General features: G+C 39.2%; 1 protein-coding gene across 2 annotated transcripts; it reads left to right on the plus strand.

The window, feature by feature from the left end:
• The first annotated feature begins 658 nt into the window (after positions 1-658).
• On the plus strand, positions 659-15,346 carry CYP2R1 (cytochrome P450 family 2 subfamily R member 1). Of its 2 annotated transcripts, XM_081798538.1 has the most exons (5): positions 659-802; positions 5,881-6,022; positions 10,535-11,167; positions 11,969-12,298; positions 13,131-15,346. In XM_081798538.1, the coding sequence occupies exons 2-5, from the start codon at positions 6,001-6,003 to the stop codon at positions 13,304-13,306; spliced, it is 1,161 nt and encodes a 386-aa protein (XP_081654664.1). In that variant the 5' UTR covers positions 659-802; positions 5,881-6,000; the 3' UTR covers positions 13,307-15,346. The 2 variants fall into 2 exon arrangements, with proteins under 2 accessions (XP_081654664.1, XP_081654665.1); XM_081798539.1 differs by lacking the exon at positions 659-802 and having other exon boundaries at positions 856-6,022.
• The last annotated feature ends 2,708 nt before the right edge of the window (positions 15,347-18,054 follow it).

Below are 18,054 nucleotides of genomic sequence, written 5' to 3' on the forward strand. Positions count from 1 at the left end.
TGTTTTTAGGTTCTTTCTGACTTATTTCACTTAGCAAAATAGTCTCTGTGTCCATTCATGTTGTCACAGATGGTAAGATCTCATCTTTTTTATGGCTGAGTAATACTCCATTATATATGTATACATTATATCACATCTTCTTCATACATTCATGTTATTGATGGACATTTAGATTGCTTCCATATATTTGGCTATTGTAAATAATGCTGTAATAAACATAGTGCATATATCTTTTTGAAATAGTGTTTTCAGTTTCTTTAGACAAATACCCAGTAGTGGAATTACTGAATTGTATGCTATCTTTTTTAAGATTATTTTAGAGAGAGAGTGTTCACGGGCACACGCCATTGGGGGAGGGGCAATGGGAGAGGGGAAGCAAACTCCCTGCTGAGCACAGAGTTGGCCTCAGGGCTTGATCCCACGACCCTGGGGTCACTACCTAAGCTAAAACCAGGAGTCAGACACTTAACTGACTGAGCCACCCCTGTGCCCCTGTATACTATTTCTAATTTTAATTTTTTGAGGAACTTCCATACTGTTTTTGCAGTAGCTGCACCAATTTACGTTTTCAGTAACAGTGTACAAGGGTACCTTTTTCTCCATATCCTTGCCAACACTTATTATTTCTTTTCTTTTTGATACCAGCCATTTTTTTTTTTTAAGTAGGCTCCATGCCCAGCGTGGAGCCCAACTTGGGGCTTGAACTTACAACCTTGAAATCAAGAGCTGAGCTGAGATCAAGAGGAGGGACACTTAATCAACTGAGCCACCCAGGCACCCCAGATACTAGCCATTCTGACAGGTATAAGGTGATACCTCATTGTGGTTTTGATGTACATTTCCCTGATGATTAGTGATGTTGAGCATCTTTTCATGTGTCTTACGACATGTGTATGTCTTCTTTGGAAAAATGCCTATTCAGGTCCTCTGCCCATTTTTAATTAGATTATTTTTCTGGTGTTGAGTTGTACAATTTCTTTATATATTTTGGATATCAAACTCTTATTGGATATATCATTTGCAGATACCTTCTCCCATTCAGTAGGTTGCCTTTTCAGGTTTTTTTGTTGTTGTTTTTGTTTGTTTTTTTAATGGTTTCCTTTGCTGTGTAAAAGTTTTTCTTTTGGTGTAGTCCCAATAGTTTATTTTTGCTTTTGTTTCCCTTGCCTGAGGAAACCTATCCATAAACAAATTGCTAAGGAAGTGACTAGGAGATTACTCTCTATCTTCTCTTCTAGGATTTTTATGGTTTCAGGACTCATATTTAGGTCTTTAATCCACTTTGAGTTTATTTTTTATATGGTGTAAGAAAATGGTCCAGTTTCATTCTTTACATGTATTGATCCAGTTTTCCCAGCACCATTTATTGAAGAGACTGTCTTTTCTCCATTGCATAGTCTTGCCTCCTTTGTTGTAGATTAATTGACTATATAATCGTGGGTTTATTTCTAGGCCCTCTTTTCTGTTCCATTAATCTATGTGTCTATTTTTGTGCCAGGATCATAGTATTTTGATTATTATATCTTTGTAATAAATCTTGAAATCCGGGATTGTAATACCTCCAGTTTTGTTTTTCAAGATTGCTTTGGCTTTTCAGGGTCTTTTATATAATATAAATTTTAGGATTATTTGTTCTAGGATTTCTAGTTCTGTGAAAAATGCTGTTTGTATTTTGATAGCAGTTACATTAAATCTTTAGATTGTTTTGGGTAGTATGGACATTTTAACAATATTGGTTCTTCCAATCCATGAACATGGAATATCTTTCCATTTGTGTCATCTTCAATTTTTTTTTTTTTATTAGTGTTTTATAGATTTCAGAGTACAGGTTTTTCACCTCCTCGGTTAAATTTATTCCTAGATATTATTTTTGGTGCTACCATAAATGGAATTGTTTTATTAATTTCTTTTTCTGCTACTTCATTATTAGTTATGGCAATGCAGCAGATTTCTGTATATTGATTTTGTGATCTACAACTTTACTTATTCATTTGTTACTTCTAATAGTGTTTTGGTGGAGTCTTTAGGGTTTTCAATGTATAGTACCATGTCATCTACAAATAGTTTTACTTCTTTCTTACCAATTTTGACGCCTTTTATTATTATTATTGTTTGATTGCTGTGGCTAGGACTACCAGTACTATGTTGAATAAAAGTGGTGAGAGTGGACATCCTTGTCTTGTTCCTGATCTTAAAGGAAAAACTCTTTTAATTTCTCACCATTGTGTATGATGTTAGCTGTGGGATTGTCATATATTGTCTGTATTATATTGAGGTATATTCCCTCTAAACCCACTTTGTTGAGAGGTTTCTTGTGAACAGATGTTGAATTTTTTCAAATGCTTTTTCTGCATCTGTTGAAGTGATCATATTATTTTTATCTTTCATTTTGTTAATGTGGTGCATCACTTGGATTGATTTTTGAATATTGAAACAGTCTTGCATCCCCAGAATAAACAGAAGGAGAGTGCACCAAGAAAGGCTTCGTAGAGGATATTCCCTAAAGACATGGTATGGTTTGGACAGTATGGCAGTCAAGGGAGGCATTTCAAATGAGAAAACAGCCCAAGCAAAGGTTGAAAAGTGTTTATCAGTTTTCATCAATGGCACTTTTCACATCCCTCTCTTACTAGCCCTTCACCCATGGTGTTGTGTAATAGTATACTTAAATGTATGTCTTCACCACTATTCAGTAATTCAGCATATACTTAGCAGTTATCAGCATCTGCTACGTACTGTGCTAGGTGTGAAGATATAGTAGTAAACAAAACAGTGGTAAAAATCCCTGTCCTGGTGTAGCTTATGTTCTCCTGGGGGCTGAGGTGGACGGGGAGGAGATGGACAATATAAATAGAATAAGTAAATGATATAATACATCAGAGTACAGAGTGTGAAGTTAACTAAATTAGGGGAAGGGAGATGGAGAAGGCTAAGGGGTAGAATTTTAACTGAGGAAGAGCAGGCCTTACTGCAAAGAAGACATTGGAGCAAAGGCTTAAAGGAAATGAAGGAGTAAACTCTAGGAATAACTAGGGGAAGAAATTCCAGGCCAAAAGAACACGCACAAAGGCCATGAATCAGGAGTATGTAATATTGAGAATCACCTATAAAGAGACAAGTTGAGAGGCTGTTGTGATAACATGAGGGAAAATGAAGGTGGCTTGGATCAGAGTGTTAGGGATGGAAGGGTAAGAAATTGCCATCTCCTGTTTATATTCTGAAAATAGGAGCAACGTGACTCTAAGCAGTGATGTGGGGCTGGGGAGAAAAATAGAGTCGACACAGGCAGTAGTTTGGGTCCTGAACAGCTGGAAGGATGAATGGAGTGCTCATTACCTGAGACAGTGAAAAATTGTGGGCAGAGCTGGTTTGCAGGGAGGGGAAGAAACTTGATGATCACAGACTGACTTCTAGAAGGGAAGGAAAGTGTTTCACAGACCTTTACCAAAAGTCCTTGAAAACAGCATATACCAGAATAGATGCTAGTTCAAATGACAATTTCCCCAGTTTTACCCTCAAATAGGGACCAAATTTTTGAGTCAAGGTGGATTGTATAACAACTTGCGCAAACCATGGCTCCTCCTTGGTCTTTGTAATCCATACTGTCCACACCTGATAGCTTTACCCTGCAATATGACTCCTGTTTGTTCTTGCTCCATATTAACACAGCTTTCAATCCCAGGGTCTTCTACCATCCTCCATCGGTCTTGTTGTCCTGCATCAGAACAGGTGCCTATTCACTGATACCATCCTTTCCTGCTGTGATACTGTGATTTATAATAAATACATATTTGGTTTTTGTTCCTTTCCATGGAATTTCCTAAGTGTTAAAAGTAATGAAGGTGTCTTTTGTTATTCATGACAAACCGCTTTCAACCACACCTGAGTTTACCTTGAAGGAATTTTTGGACAGTCCCTAGAATGGGAGTTTATTGCCAGGAGAACTAATCATGATTAGAGGGTTGGAACTTTCAGTCATACCCCCACTACCTCTGGGAAAGGGAGAGGGGCTGGAAGTTGAAGCAGTCACCAGTGGCCCACGATGTAATTAATTGTGCCTAGGTAATAAAGCATCCATAAAAATTCCTGAATTACGGGGTTCAGAGAGCTTCCATGTTGGTGAACAGGTGGAGGTGAGTAGAGGATAGAGAGCATGCCTGGGGAGAACATGGAAGCTCCGCTCCCCTCCCCTTTCCCCATACCTTCCCTATGCATATCTTCCATATAGCTGTTCCTGAGTCGTATCCTTCTATAATAAACTGTTAATCTAGTAATTATTTTCCTGAATTCTCTGAGCCACTCTAGCATATTAATGGGACCCAAGGAGGAGAGGTCGTGGGAACCTCTGATTTATAGCCTGTTGGTCAGAAGCACCTGGACTTGGGAATGGCATCTGAAGTAGAGATAGGGAGCAGTCCTATGGGACTGAGCTCTTAACTTGGGGGATCTCCAGGTAGGTAGTGTCAGAATTGAGTTAAATTCTAGGACACCTAGCTGGTGTCCCAGAATTGCTGAGGTGTGGAAAACCCATACAGCTGGTGTCAAGAGTGTTAGAGTAGAGAGTATTGAGATTAGAGAAGACACACAAGAGGAGGCATTTTCACTTTCTATCTGTTAAAATTACACTTCTGGGAAACGACTTTAAGACCATTCCATTACTGCTTTGGGAACTGAAAGAGCCCCACATTTGCTCAGCTGGTAGCCATTCTCTTGGCACTGAAACTCTTACACTGCCACTTTTGACTAATACCACTGCTTGTCACGCGCAGTCCATGCTACTTCCCCAAGGTTCTGGATGTTCCTATTGCTTGGTCGGCAGAGCCTATTCCTTTGCCAAAGACTCCGTTGTTAAGTGGGTTGCTTCTGCTACTACTTGGAGGTCTTCATCATGTTTTTTTCCTGTAATTACTTCTGCTGAACTTATGTTTTCCATTAAACTTCTATTTGGGTTTTTCCCCCCCAAAGTATTGTAAGCCATAGTTAAATCTGCTCTACTTATTTGCAAAGAGATGAGAGTTGACTCAGTATTTTGGCCCTAAAAAGCTCTCAGCCAGGCCCTGAGAGGATGAAGATAAGCAGTCTTTGCACCCCACTGATAAAGTAGCATTGTTCCCTCATTGGACTAGCTAGAATAGACTACAGGAGGTGTTCTATTGTAAGTGAACCTGACGTGAAGCACATGAGAAGCTCCAGCAAGGCATAGGATGGATCTTCTGTCTTGCCTTCCCTTTAGCTGAGGGGCACCCGCCTGTGCCTATGTGGTAAATGCCTTTTCTCCAGGGTCAGATTCCCTTAGGGGCCATCTTTGTTAACTTCATGGAATTCAGAGACCCAAATACAAATGAGCCTAATTATAACATGTTTATACTTCAAATTTATCTCTCAGTTAATTCCCTCCCCTATCTAAGCCTGGAGTAATAATATATAGATGGTGCTGCTTCCTCATTTATCTTGGAAATAAAAAGAGATTCCTAGAGCTCATTGAATGCATTGAGTTGGTATGAATCTTAAAAGAGCATCTGAATCAAGTATCATATTTTCTGTGGCAACCCTGAAGCCAAAAAGGTTAAGGGTTCTGCCCAGGGTCCTATATTTGTTTAATGACAAAGCTTAAACTAGAACCCAGGCTTAATGAGCCCAGTACTCTCTTCCTTATACCATTTATAAGATTATGTCTTTAGGCACTAACCGGGTAATGAAATCGTGTTTGCTATGCCTTGTAGAGAGAAGGCACTCAAAACATTGTCAGTTGAATAATAAATCCTTCCATTTTCAGGGAAGTAACAAATACTGGGAGAACTGGGCTTAGCACGGGTGGATTTCCATAGTTATATTTCTCCATTTTGTCATTTAAATGTTGTTTTTCTTTTCTTCTCAAAGATCTTCAGTTTAGATCTTGGAGGTATATCAGCTGTGGTTTTAAATGGCTATGATGTAGTAAAGGAATGCCTTGTTCATCAAAGTGAGATTTTTGCAGACAGACCATGCCTTCCTTTATTCATGAAGATGACAAAAATGGGAGGTATGTTTATTTTCACCTATTTAGTGATTTACTATTTTAAATTACACTACTTATTTGATGTAACTTTAGTATTTAGAGTGTAGGTTCTGTTGTACTGATTAGCAGGAAAGAATTAATTTAGGTTACTGGGGCGCCTGGGTGGCTCAGTCGTTAAGCGTCTGCCTTCGGCTCAGGTCGTGATCCCGGGGTACTGGGATCGAGCCCCGTGTCGGGCTCCCTGCTCCGCAGGAAGCCTGCTTCTCCCTCTCACACTCCCCTTGCTTGTGTTCCCTCTCTCGCTGCCTCTCTCTCTGTCAAATAAATAAATAAAATCTTTAAAAAAAAAAAAAAAGAATTAATTTAGGTTACAGAACTTAATATTTGAAGACCTTTCAGGCTGCATTACACCCATATTTTAAACCAGTACATGCTCATTTTGCTGTTGTAATTCTGTCTAATAAATATTGTAAATAATGTTTTAAAGAATTAGCATTTAATGATACCTGCAAGTTTTGTGAAGCAAGTTAGGAACACACATGTGCATGCACACTTGAATCAAGAGTGGTTTTTAAAGCCAGTCTTGAGTACTTGGTGACATTTTTACCATCAGAATAGAATGTGAAGCAGCCTTTCTTAACTACTAACCAGTATGACATGTAAATGAAGAATTGTGGGATTTGTGTAAAGGACTAGCTTCTGTTTGGTTTAGTGTTGATCAGCATTGGATGATTTGATATTCAACAAGGGAGGAAGGCTGAAGGTTAACAGAATTGGTGAGCAGAAAGCCTAAATTAGAATGTTGAAGTCAGATACAGTGGTTTTAATACTTAATAGTGTAAGGGTTTTACAATGATGATGTCCAAAACTCTCTAATTTAATGAGAGCTTCACACTCAATTTCAAAGGAAAATGTAACAAAATTTGCCTTACATAGACTAAAGAATTGAAAAGAAAATAAAAATTAACCATATATTGAATTACAAAGCAAATCAACTAATGCAAAGAAAACAGCAGTTTTAAAGGACAAATTGTTAGGCCAGAGGATAATGATACTTGAAAGCAATAAAATAAAACACAAATTTCCAGCTTCTTAATACTCTTTTCAATAATACTTAGGCCAAAGAAGAAATTATGACACAATTATAATAGAAGACCTTTAAAGAAATTGTGAAAATGAAAGATGATGTTATCAGGGTAACGTTTGGGATAAAGTATATGCTATATATTTTTCAAAGCTATAGTTTTGTAGTTTGGACTATTTTTATCATAAAGATGAAATAAGCATTTGACTTGATATTTTCAAAAAACAGTAAGAGAAAAAGAAGTAGAAAATTGTGTGTTTTTGTAAATACATATGCACTGAACTTGGAACTGAGAATTCAAAGCCCACACTTTGGGTAAAAGTTGCCCTATAAGTGGGCTCAGCCCATGCTTGGCCAGCACAGAGTTATCACAAGGCTCCTCTGTATCCTCTTGTACATGTATCTCATATGCATACATTGCTGTAGGGCTTTGTGCTAGCTGTTCCCTCGAAGCAAGGATCTTTCCCTGCATATCTGCTTGACTCACTCCCTCATGTACTGTATCTTTACTTATGTCAGTTTCTCAGTGAGGTTTTCCCTGACCACCCTGTGTCTCCTTCCTTGCTGTAATAATTCATTCATTTGCCTGTTGTCACTAGTGTGTAAGGTCCATGAGAGTAGGCATCTTTGCCTCTTTTGTTTGCTGATATATCTGTGACACTTAGAACACTGCCTGGAGCACGGTAGGTGCTCCATAAATACATGTTGAATGAGTATTTGTTGAATGGTCATCTGGGAGTATAGAAAAGACAATGGACTATGGGAACGTAAGATGGCTGCACAGCACTAAAGACCCCCTTTTGTATGGTTAGCTTTATCATAAGCTCCAAATTCAAAAACCGTTGCACAAAAGTTGCTGAAATGTAAATTTTATAGGTACCTCATGTACACAAGAGAACGTAACATTTTTCATCAAAGGTACATGTATGTACCAATTATGAATGAAATTTTGAGTAAAGTGCATGTTATATATATGTGCTAAAGATACTGTTTTCCTCTCTCTCTCTCTCTCTTTTTTATACATTGATTGATTTTGGGTCACCTGGGTAGCTCAGTCGGTTAAGCGTCTGCCTTTGGCTCAGGTCATGATCCCAGGGTCCTGGGCTCAAGCTCTGGAATCAAGCCCCGCATCAGGCTTCCTGCTCCGTGGGGAGCCTGCTTCTCCCTCTGCCTGCCACTCCCTCCTGCTTGTGCTCTCTGTCAAATAAATAAATAAAATCTTTTTTTAAAAAAATTGATTGATTTAGAGAGAGAGAGAGCATGGTGGGGAGAGGCAGAGGGAGAGGGAGGGAGAGTCTTAAGTGTACCCCATGCTGAGCTCTGAGCCTGATGGTGGGGCTCGATCTCACAATCCTGAGATTGTGATCTGAGCTGAAATCGAGTCGGATGCTTAACCCACCTGAGCCACCCAGGTGCCCCTGCTTTTCTCTTTTTTTCTTTTTTAAAGATTTTATTTATTTGACAGAGAGAGACACAGCGAGAGAGGGAACACAAGCAGGGGTAGTGGGAGAGGGATAATCAGGCTTCCTGCGGAGCAGGGAGCCCGATGTGGGGCTCGATGGGATCATGACCTGAGCCAAAGGCAGACGCTTAATGACTGAGCTACCCAGGTGCCCCACCCCTGTTTTTCTCTTGATAGGTAATTTTTTTTTAAATTTTTTGCAAATCACTTTTTAAATTCAAGTATAGGGGCGCCTGGGTGGCTCAGTCGTTGGGCGTCTGCCTTCGGCTCAGGTCATGGTCCCAGGGTCCTGGGATCGAGCCCTGCATCGGGCTCTCTGCTCTGCGGGGAGCCTGCTTCTTCCTCTCCCACTCCCCCTGCTTGTGTTCCCTCTCTAGCTGTCTCTCTCTCTGTCAAATAAATAAAATCTTTAAAAAATAAAAAATAATAAAAAATAAATTCGAGTATAACTAACAACAGTGTCATATTAGTTTCAGGTATACAATGTAATGATTCAGTAATTCCATATATTAGTGCTCATCATAAGTGTACTCTTAATCCCCTTCACCTATTTCACTCGTCTCCCCACCCACCTCCCCTCTGGTAACCACCAGTTTGTTCTCTATATTTTAGAATCTGTTGTATTGTTTGTCTCTTTTTTCTTTGTTTTGTTTCTTAAAGTCCACATATGAGTGAAATCAAATGGTATTTGTCTTTCTCTGACTGACCTATTCCACTTAGAATTATATTCTCTAGATCCATCCATGCTGTTGCAAATGGCGAGATTTCATTCTTTTTTAGGGCTGAGTTATATTCCATTTGGAATATATATACCACATCTTCTTTACCCATTCATTTATCAATGGACACTTGGGTTGCTTCCATATCTTGGCTATTGTAAATAATTCTGCAATAAACATAGGGGTGCATCTTGATAATTTAAAAGGAATATATTCTATAGTAGCCACATCATAAGAGCAGAGTATACTGTGGAGACTCTGAAACTTTAAGGCAGCAATATCAACATTAGAAATTTGAGTTTCATGTTTGCCCTGTCTTCGTTCGGGCTGCTTTAGTAAAAATACCAGACTTAGTGTCTTAAACAACAGTCATTTATTCTCACAGATCTGGAGGTTGGGAAATCGAAGATTAAGGTGCCAGGAGATCTGGTGTCTAGAAGGAGCCTACTTCCCGGCTTGGAAACAGATGTCTTCTCCCTGTATCCTCACACAGCTGAGAACAGTCATCTCTTCTTGTGTTTCTTATAAAGGCACCAGTCTAGCTCATGAGGCTCCACCCTCATGACCTAATTACCTCCCAAAAGGCCCCACCGCCTAATACCATCACTTTGGGGGTTAGGCTTCAACATGTGAATTTTGTTGGGACACAAACACTCAATTCATAGTATCCTTCTTTTTTCTTGAGTATTTCTACCACACTGACACCTCATTCAGGCTTCCTTAGCCTCTTCCAGAGTTACCTTGTTAGGTAACATATGCCTTTAACAGGAGAGAATCTGTGTTCTAAAATCTAGAAACAGAAACAGAAAATTTTCTAATCCTACAAGGATGGTTTTCAGTTGTTTTCTTAGTCCAAGATAAAATTTGCCCAGAGAACATGCAGTGGTTTGTCTTTTGTAGATGAGGCTTAGAGTAATAGCTAGACAATAAAGTCATCGGGTCTAGTTCACCTAGGATGAATTACATAGGACTGTCCAGTTTCTTGTGGTAGGAGAATTACAGGTCTTTTCTGCCTGTCTCCAGATAAAAAGAAGACCAGCTTTATCTGTTGACAATATTCTGTGGCTAATGATTAGCAAAGAACAGGGCTTAAGCACTAGGTCTAGTTTTAGTTTTTGGTTTTTTTTTTTTTTGGTCTAGTTTTAGTTTTATAGAAAGATAATTTGGAGAAGAATGACTAACCATCCTTTTTTACTCCATAGCATTTTCAGGTGTTAGATACAGGAATGTAGGAATGATAAAGTTTTTTTAATACTTTGTTTTTTTTCCAGGCTTACTCAATTCCAGATATGGCCGAGGATGGGTTGATCACAGAAAATTAGCTGTAAATAGCTTTCGCTATTTTGGATATGGCCAAAAGTCTTTTGAATCTAAAATCTTAGAAGAAACCAAATTTTTTATTGATTTTATTGAAACATACAAAGGTAGACCATTTAACTTTAAACAGTTAATAACAAATGCTGTTTCAAACATAACCAATCTGATCATTTTTGGAGAACGATTCACTTACGAAGACACTGATTTTCAGCACATGATTGAGTTATTTAGTGAAAATGTGGAACTGGCTGCCAGTGCCTCAGTCTTCCTGTATAATGCCTTTCCATGGATTGGCATCTTACCTTTTGGAAAACATCAACAGCTATTTAGAAATGCAGCTGTGGTCTATGATTTTCTCTCCAGGCTTATTGAAAAAGCTTCCATCAACAGAAAGCCTCAGTCACCTCAGCATTTTGTTGATGCTTATTTAGATGAGATGTATCAAGGTAAAAATGACCCATCATGTACTTTCTCCAAAGAAAACCTCATTTTTTCCGTGGGTGAACTCATCATTGCTGGAACCGAAACTACAACCAATGTGCTACGGTGGGCAATTCTTTTCATGGCCCTTTATCCTAACATTCAAGGTGAGGATCCTCTTGATCTCAGGACTGTCCCTACATTTAGGGCTCACACATGTTTTAGAGTCTTTGGCTATGTACAAAGCATTTTATTTAGGAATTTCTGCTGTGCTAGCCAAGAAGAAAAACATTTCATAGTTTGTTTTTTTTAATAAAGATTTTATTCATTCATTTGACAGAGAGAGACACAGCGAGAGAGGGAACACAGTGGGGGAGAGAGAGAAGCAGGCCTCCTGTGGAGCAGGGAGCCCGATGCAGGGCTCGATCCCCAGACCCCGGGACCATGACCCGAGCCGAAGGCAGACGCCCAACGACTGAGCCACCCAGGCGCCCCAACATTTCATAGTTATAAAGAGTTTCACATCTGTTCTCTCAAGTCGTGTAAAAACCTCAGAGATAGGTCTTATGCCTGTTTTATAAAAATGAGGGAAAAGGCTAACTAGCTGCCTTGCCCAAGATCAGCCCTTGGAAGTGGCAGAGCTGGGACCTGAACCCTGCTTTTTTTTTAATTCAAGTTTTATGTTTCACTATTTCCCTCGCTGAGAGTGATATTATTTCAATTGTAGGTTTGTTTAATTTTTATTTTTATTACTTTTAGTGTTTTTTTCACAGCAAAGGTACTCAGAGCATTGCTTTCTGGTGGCACACAATAGATGGCATATTTTTAGGTAGAACTCCCAGATAATGAAAAATCCGAATCTGGTTGTAACCATACCTTGTTGACTTATTATAGGTTACCCAAAGGGAAATTACTTTGGATATAGTTCTAAGAATTGCATAATAACTTGAACACTTTTTCTCTGACAGGACAAGTTCAGAAAGAGATCGATTTAGTTATGGGACCCACTGGGAAGCCTTCTTGGGATGACAAAAGCAAAATGCCTTATACGGAGGCAGTTTTGCATGAAGTTTTAAGATTCTGTACTATAGTGCCATTAGGGATTTTCCATGCAACCTCTGAAGATGCAGTTGTACGTGGTTATTCCATTCCTAAAGGCACAACAGTAATTACCAACCTTTATTCTGTACACTTTGATGAAAAGTACTGGAGAAACCCAGAAATATTCTCTCCTGAGCGATTTCTGGACAGCAGTGGATATTTTGCCAAGAAGGAGGCTTTGGTTCCTTTTTCCCTAGGTAAGAGAACTTTCACAGAGACACGACTTTGGGACAGGATAATGGTTGATCATGTATGACATCTTAATCTGAAATATTCTGTTGTAGAATTAAAGATTCCAACTCTGAAAACACAGCATTGATTCTTACAGGAGAGACTGGTTTAATTAGAAAGTCATTAACACCTGTTTCTCCTCAACACTTAGTAACTAGAAAGAAATGGTTGAGAAGCTCTGGCTTCTTCTGAAACTTTTTTGCTTGTGGATTTGAGCTTGTAATCAAAACTTGTAGAGCTAGAAGTCGGTAATAGGTAGCTTGAGAAACTGAGACCCGGGGGAAGAAATGACATCAGAATTTGAAGTGCAACTGAAACATAGCTCTTTTGGCTCCTTATTTATTGTACCTCATCTCCAAAAATATTGCTTGGTTCCTCTTGCTGTCTGTGAAAAAGTCCACGGACCACGAGACCCATGGAAGACAGACTGAAAACTCTTCCTTTCATTGGGGAAGGGTTCACATTTAGTCATTTGAAATGAAATACACTTCTCCTGGATCTAGAACAAAATGGCATGCCTGAGATTGGATCTTTCATGGCATATCTTGGGCTGTGTTGCAAAGTCCAAGGGAAGTGTGGAAGTGGATTAATAAGCTTACAGAAGCCCATGATCTGACAAGAGAAGGTAAAGAAATGGGCTCTGGGAGCTGAAGTGCCAATTGTTATTCTCTTTAATAAACATAACTGCCTCTAACTTTCTTTAAATACCAGATTTCCTGAATGGTACCCATATAGTAGACGTAAATTTTGGTAAATACTATGGATTTTAAAAAATTGTGTCTGTTCTTTTCTGTTTAGGGAAAAGACATTGCCTTGGAGAGCAGCTGGCTCGGATGGAGATGTTCCTGTTTTTCACAGCATTGCTCCAGCGGTTTCACTTGCATTTCCCGCACGGGCTGGTTCCAGATCTGAAGCCCAGATTAGGCATGACATTGCAACCCCAGCCCTATCTCATCTGTGCAGAAAGACGCTGAAAGTGCTGGCCATCTTGTGGGAAAAGGTTATCTGGTTGCCTTTTACCCCGAACCTTGATTATCTAACCAGTGTGTGTGTTTATACAAAAATCACAGCATCATAAAGCCAAACGAACACAGTCTTTGAAAGTAGTACTAAAGCAATAATAAGTATTAAGTATGGTTTTTTCCAAGCTTTTGTGACTTCTGAGGTGGAATTATCTGTGGAGGAAAACAAAGGTACAAATGACAGGGGTTGCTTAAGTAAGCTAGGCCATGGATGCCCTAAGCAGAGCCTGACTTTTCAGCCTCTTGTTGAGCACCAGGTACCCCTTCTTCTTTCTTGACTCCATCTTGCTCCTGTCCTGGGGGCTTTGTTTCCAAATGCCAATGCCAGTTCCCTTCTGATAAGATATTATCATTAGTGGGTAGTGTGGTAGGAGTCTAGTTTAATAGAGGACTAAAGAAATTAGAACCTAAATAAATGAGTTTGGAGGACAGAGGTATTCTAGACATAGTGGCAGATAATAGAATAAGTATCTGTGTATTTAAGAACCTGCCAGTGCTTTCAAATCTTGCTCCCTGTTATGTGTGCGTAAGAATTACCTTGTTCTTATTACAGATGAGGGTCCCTGTGACCCAAGTATTCATCCCCATAGCACCAGTTCAGTAGAAGGAAATTACAGTAATGTAATTATAATAAAAAATGACACCCGAAAGTATTAATTCTTCATAGACACAGACATTTTTCCTAGTACACTTTCTTCATAAACCAATCACAGTTCTTAAAGATGGAATCGTTTTACCTTTTAAAGGTCTCCAGCCATTTCCTTGGATTACTGTTACTTTTCTGAAGAGAATATTTTACAAATCCAAAAAACATGCTTTAGAGCATTATGGGCTTCTAGTAATAATGATGGCAGGAAAATAAGTGTGAATTGTGACTGTCCTGATCAAACTGGTAGGTATATTCACCCATTTATAGTTTTTTTAACATGATTTCCTCTAAGGTTGTACATCAAGGATTTCTGCTCTTGTCACTTGGCTCATGAATAGTTGCAGCCTTAGAGTAAATGCACATAACAACAACTTCTGTTAAGAATATGAATTTAACCTTAATAACCTCATCTGTTGAATATTTTCAAGTTTCTCTGTGATGAATCAGGAGTCTTTGCATCTCTGATATATTAAGATGTTTCTGGTTGCAAGAGGAAAAAATCCTGGGCAAATTTACTTAAATAATAAAGGAGAAATTTGGCAGTAGTGTGGCAGTTTTAGAGTAGGTATGACCTACATACTCCATGGTATCATCAAAGATCTGCTTGTTTGCATTTTGCGTCCCAGATGGTATCAGCTTTATCTTAAGACTGACTCATGGAAGTCCATGTGCTTTGCCTCCTTGTTTAGACTGTGCTTGGGTTGTTTCTGGGGGAGTGAGGGAGCTTTTCAGATATTCTCCCAAAACTGTTCTTTGTGTCCCATAGGTCCTAACTAAGTTAAGTGCCCATCTTTTAAAACTCTGTCTTTTGAGTGGGATTATGGTTCACTTAGGCCTGACTACTAGAGCCAGTGATGGAGTTGGCTTCCCCCAAAGTACATGTGCTACATTGGGGTAGTATAGTTATCTATACAAAAATAAGGAGAGTTATAAGGAGAAGAGGAACTCCTGACTAGCAGACTAATTACAATATCTAACTCACTGCCCTCTAACCACTCGCTAAGCCAAGCAACTTTCCCTCCTGCTTCCCTGATTCTTGACAATTGTGTTCATTCAAATTACTTTTTGATCTTTGCTTTTCCTTTGGCACAGCAAATCTCTCATCCCTGGGCCTCCTACTTACTGTCATTTCTCCTACAAATGCCTAGGTTGAACTCTACAGACTGGGGATTCTGGAAACTTGGTGGTCTTAGGAAAGAAATTTAGTGAACTAGAATAGATTATAATCAAAATTAAGGAGGTCTTATTTTGCTCTTGATTACTACTGTCACTATTTTTTTCTAGGATGATTAAAACCTTCATAAATCTACAGAGAATAAAGAACATGCTATTTATTTTCTTTACCTTGTATCTATTTTTTTTTTTTAAAGATTTTATTTACTTATTTGACAGAGAGAGACACAGCCAGAGAGGGGACACAAGCAGGGGGAGTGGGAGAGGGAGAAGCAGACATCCTGTGGAGCAGGGAGCCCGATGCGGGACTCAATCCCAGGACCCAGGGATCATGACCCGAGCCAAAGGCAGACGCTTAACTGACTGAGCCACCCAGGCGCCCCTCTTTTTCTAGTTTCTTAAATGGGAGCTTAGAATATTGTTCTGAGACTTTTCCTCTTCTCTAATATGTGCACATAGTATTATAAATTTCCCTGAAAGAGATATTTTATGACTAGGGCACTATGAAATTTCCATTCCTTAAATTTTATTTATTTATTTATTTATTTATTTATTTATTTATTTATTTGACAGAGAGAGACACAACAAGAGAGGGAACACAAGGAAGGGGAGTGGGGGAGGGAGAAGCAGGCCTCCCGTGGAGCAGGGAGCCCGATGCAGGACTCGATCCCAGGACCCTGGGATCATGACCCGAGCCAAAGACAGATGCTTAACCAACTGAGGCACCCAGGCACTCCAGATCTTTTTTTTGTTTTTAATCAATACATTAGATCAAGAGTCAGCAAATTATACCCTACAGTCAAAATTTGGCTCACTATGTTTTGTATGGCCTACAAGCTAAGAATGGCTTTCATATTTTTAAGTGGTTGAAAAAATACTTTGTGGAACATGAAAATTTTCTGGATTTCAAATTGAGTGTTCATAGTTAACATTGGAATGCAGGAACTCTTTTTTTTTTTTTTTTTTGGACACAGACACAGCAAGAGAGGGAACACAGGCAGGGGTGGAAGGAGAGGGAGAAGCAGGCTTCCCGTGAAGCAAGGAGCCCGATGTGGGGCTCGATCCCAGGACCCTGGGATCATGACCTGAGCCAAAGGCAGACGCTTAACAACTGAGCCACCCAGGCGCCCCAGAAACACTCATTTTTAAAAATAGATTGCCTACACCGGTTTTTGGGCAATGATGGCAGAGTTGAGTAGTTGTGACAGAAAGTGTATGTGGCACCCTCATGTCTTACCCCTTGGCATGCTGCTTGACACACTGCAGTGATGTGGTTGGAACATGACAGCATTCCCAGCTCTATGCATATCTCCGTATTGTAGCATTTTATTTAAAAACCTTAAACTTTAATTTTTTTACCAGTGCATACTCCTCACATCAAACAAAAACAAGAAGAGAGAAAAAAAGTGAATTTTGAATGTCATGCTTTTAGGGCATAGTGGAGTGTGAATTATTTTAACCAAATTAGGTGGCAAAACATGTTTTTTTTTTTTTTTTTTTTAAAGATTTTATTTATTTATTTGAGAGAGAGAGAACATCTGAGAGGGGATAGGGTCTGAGGACGAAGCAGACTCCCTGCCGAGCAGGAAGCCCGATGCGGGACTCGATCCAGGGACTCCAGGATCATGACCTGAGCCGAAGGCAGTCGCTTAACCAACTGAGCCACCCAGGCGCCCAAAAACATGTTTATTATAGAATAGCACTGTAGCTCTGCCGAAAGAATACAGTATGCTTTGGCACTACCACACTAAGCACTCATCACATTATCCCTCATAGGAAAGCAATGGTCAGAAAAATTAGGTTTTTGGGTTTTTTTTTTTTAAGATTTTATTTATTTGACAGAGACGGAATACAAGCAGGGGGAGTGGGAGAGGGAGAAGCAGGCTTCCCACTGAGCAGGGAGCCCAATGCGGGGCTCAATCCCAGGACCCTGGGATCATGACCTGAGCCACCCAGGCGCCCCCAAAATTAGGTATTTTTAATGATCTCTAACAATCTAACATTCTCACAATTTCTTCATGAAAAATGAAAATGAAGCTGCAACCAAAGTAAGTTTCTGAGTGGCTCATTTGTTATCCAAGCAGAGAAAGACATTTATTACTTGTGAATTAATTATGTTTAATTGAAGCAGCCAAAGAAATGTGTCCAGAAAACAAACTTGTTTAAGACTCATAGTCTTTGAGTGAGAACAGTTGCTCAGAGTTGAGGACATTGGAGCAATGTTGATAGTCAATTAAAAACAATGCAGATGATTTTGAGTGATTTTCCAGGCTCTTGATGAGTAAACAGATGTTACCCATACTGTTCAGTTGTTGTTTATTCAAGAAATCCATGCCAAGTTGGACTGAAAATTTAGTCTCGGTGACTGGTCTGCATCAAACAACTACAGAAGAGGATATTTTCAAAGAAGATGAGAAAACACTAATTCAGTACAACTTGAGATAGAATCAGCTAAGATCTGTTACAACTGATAGTAAAAATACATGCAGAACATAAAAAGGCATAAACCAATTGTGATTCATCAGTAGGTACTTTGCACAAAATACTTCAATCTATCATACATTACAAAACTGGTGTTATCAATGGTGAACTTCATTTATTCTCATGGATTTAACAATCATTAGTTTTGTGAGTTTTTGTCAGAAATAGAAGCTGACTATCCTGACTTGCTCTACCAAGCCACAATTCAATGACTTAGCAGTGATACCATAAAATGTTACTGCAAGTTTCTTAGCTCGGGACCAAAATTGAAATTTTTCTGAATAAGAACAACCACCCTCAACCACTGTTATCAAATACTGAATGGCTTTAGACACTAGCTTTTAGAGCAGACTTGATCATTCTTGAGTTTAACCTAAAATTTTGTGGCAAAACAGTA

The sequence above is a fragment of the Leptonychotes weddellii genome, chromosome 11, assembly GCF_054177405.1.
Source record: "Leptonychotes weddellii isolate Sample4059 chromosome 11, ASM5417740v2, whole genome shotgun sequence".
NCBI classification, from domain to species: Eukaryota; Metazoa; Chordata; class Mammalia; order Carnivora; family Phocidae; genus Leptonychotes; species Leptonychotes weddellii.

Coding starts and splice junctions, on each gene's coding strand:
- CYP2R1 (XM_081798538.1), top strand. CDS start 6,001: ATGAAGATGACAAAAATGGGAG. Junction 6,023..10,534: donor GAAGATGACAAAAATGGGAG/GTATGTTTATTT, acceptor TTTTTTTTCCAG/GCTTACTCAATTCCAGATAT. Junction 12,299..13,130: donor TTTGGTTCCTTTTTCCCTAG/GTAAGAGAACTT, acceptor TTTTCTGTTTAG/GGAAAAGACATTGCCTTGGA.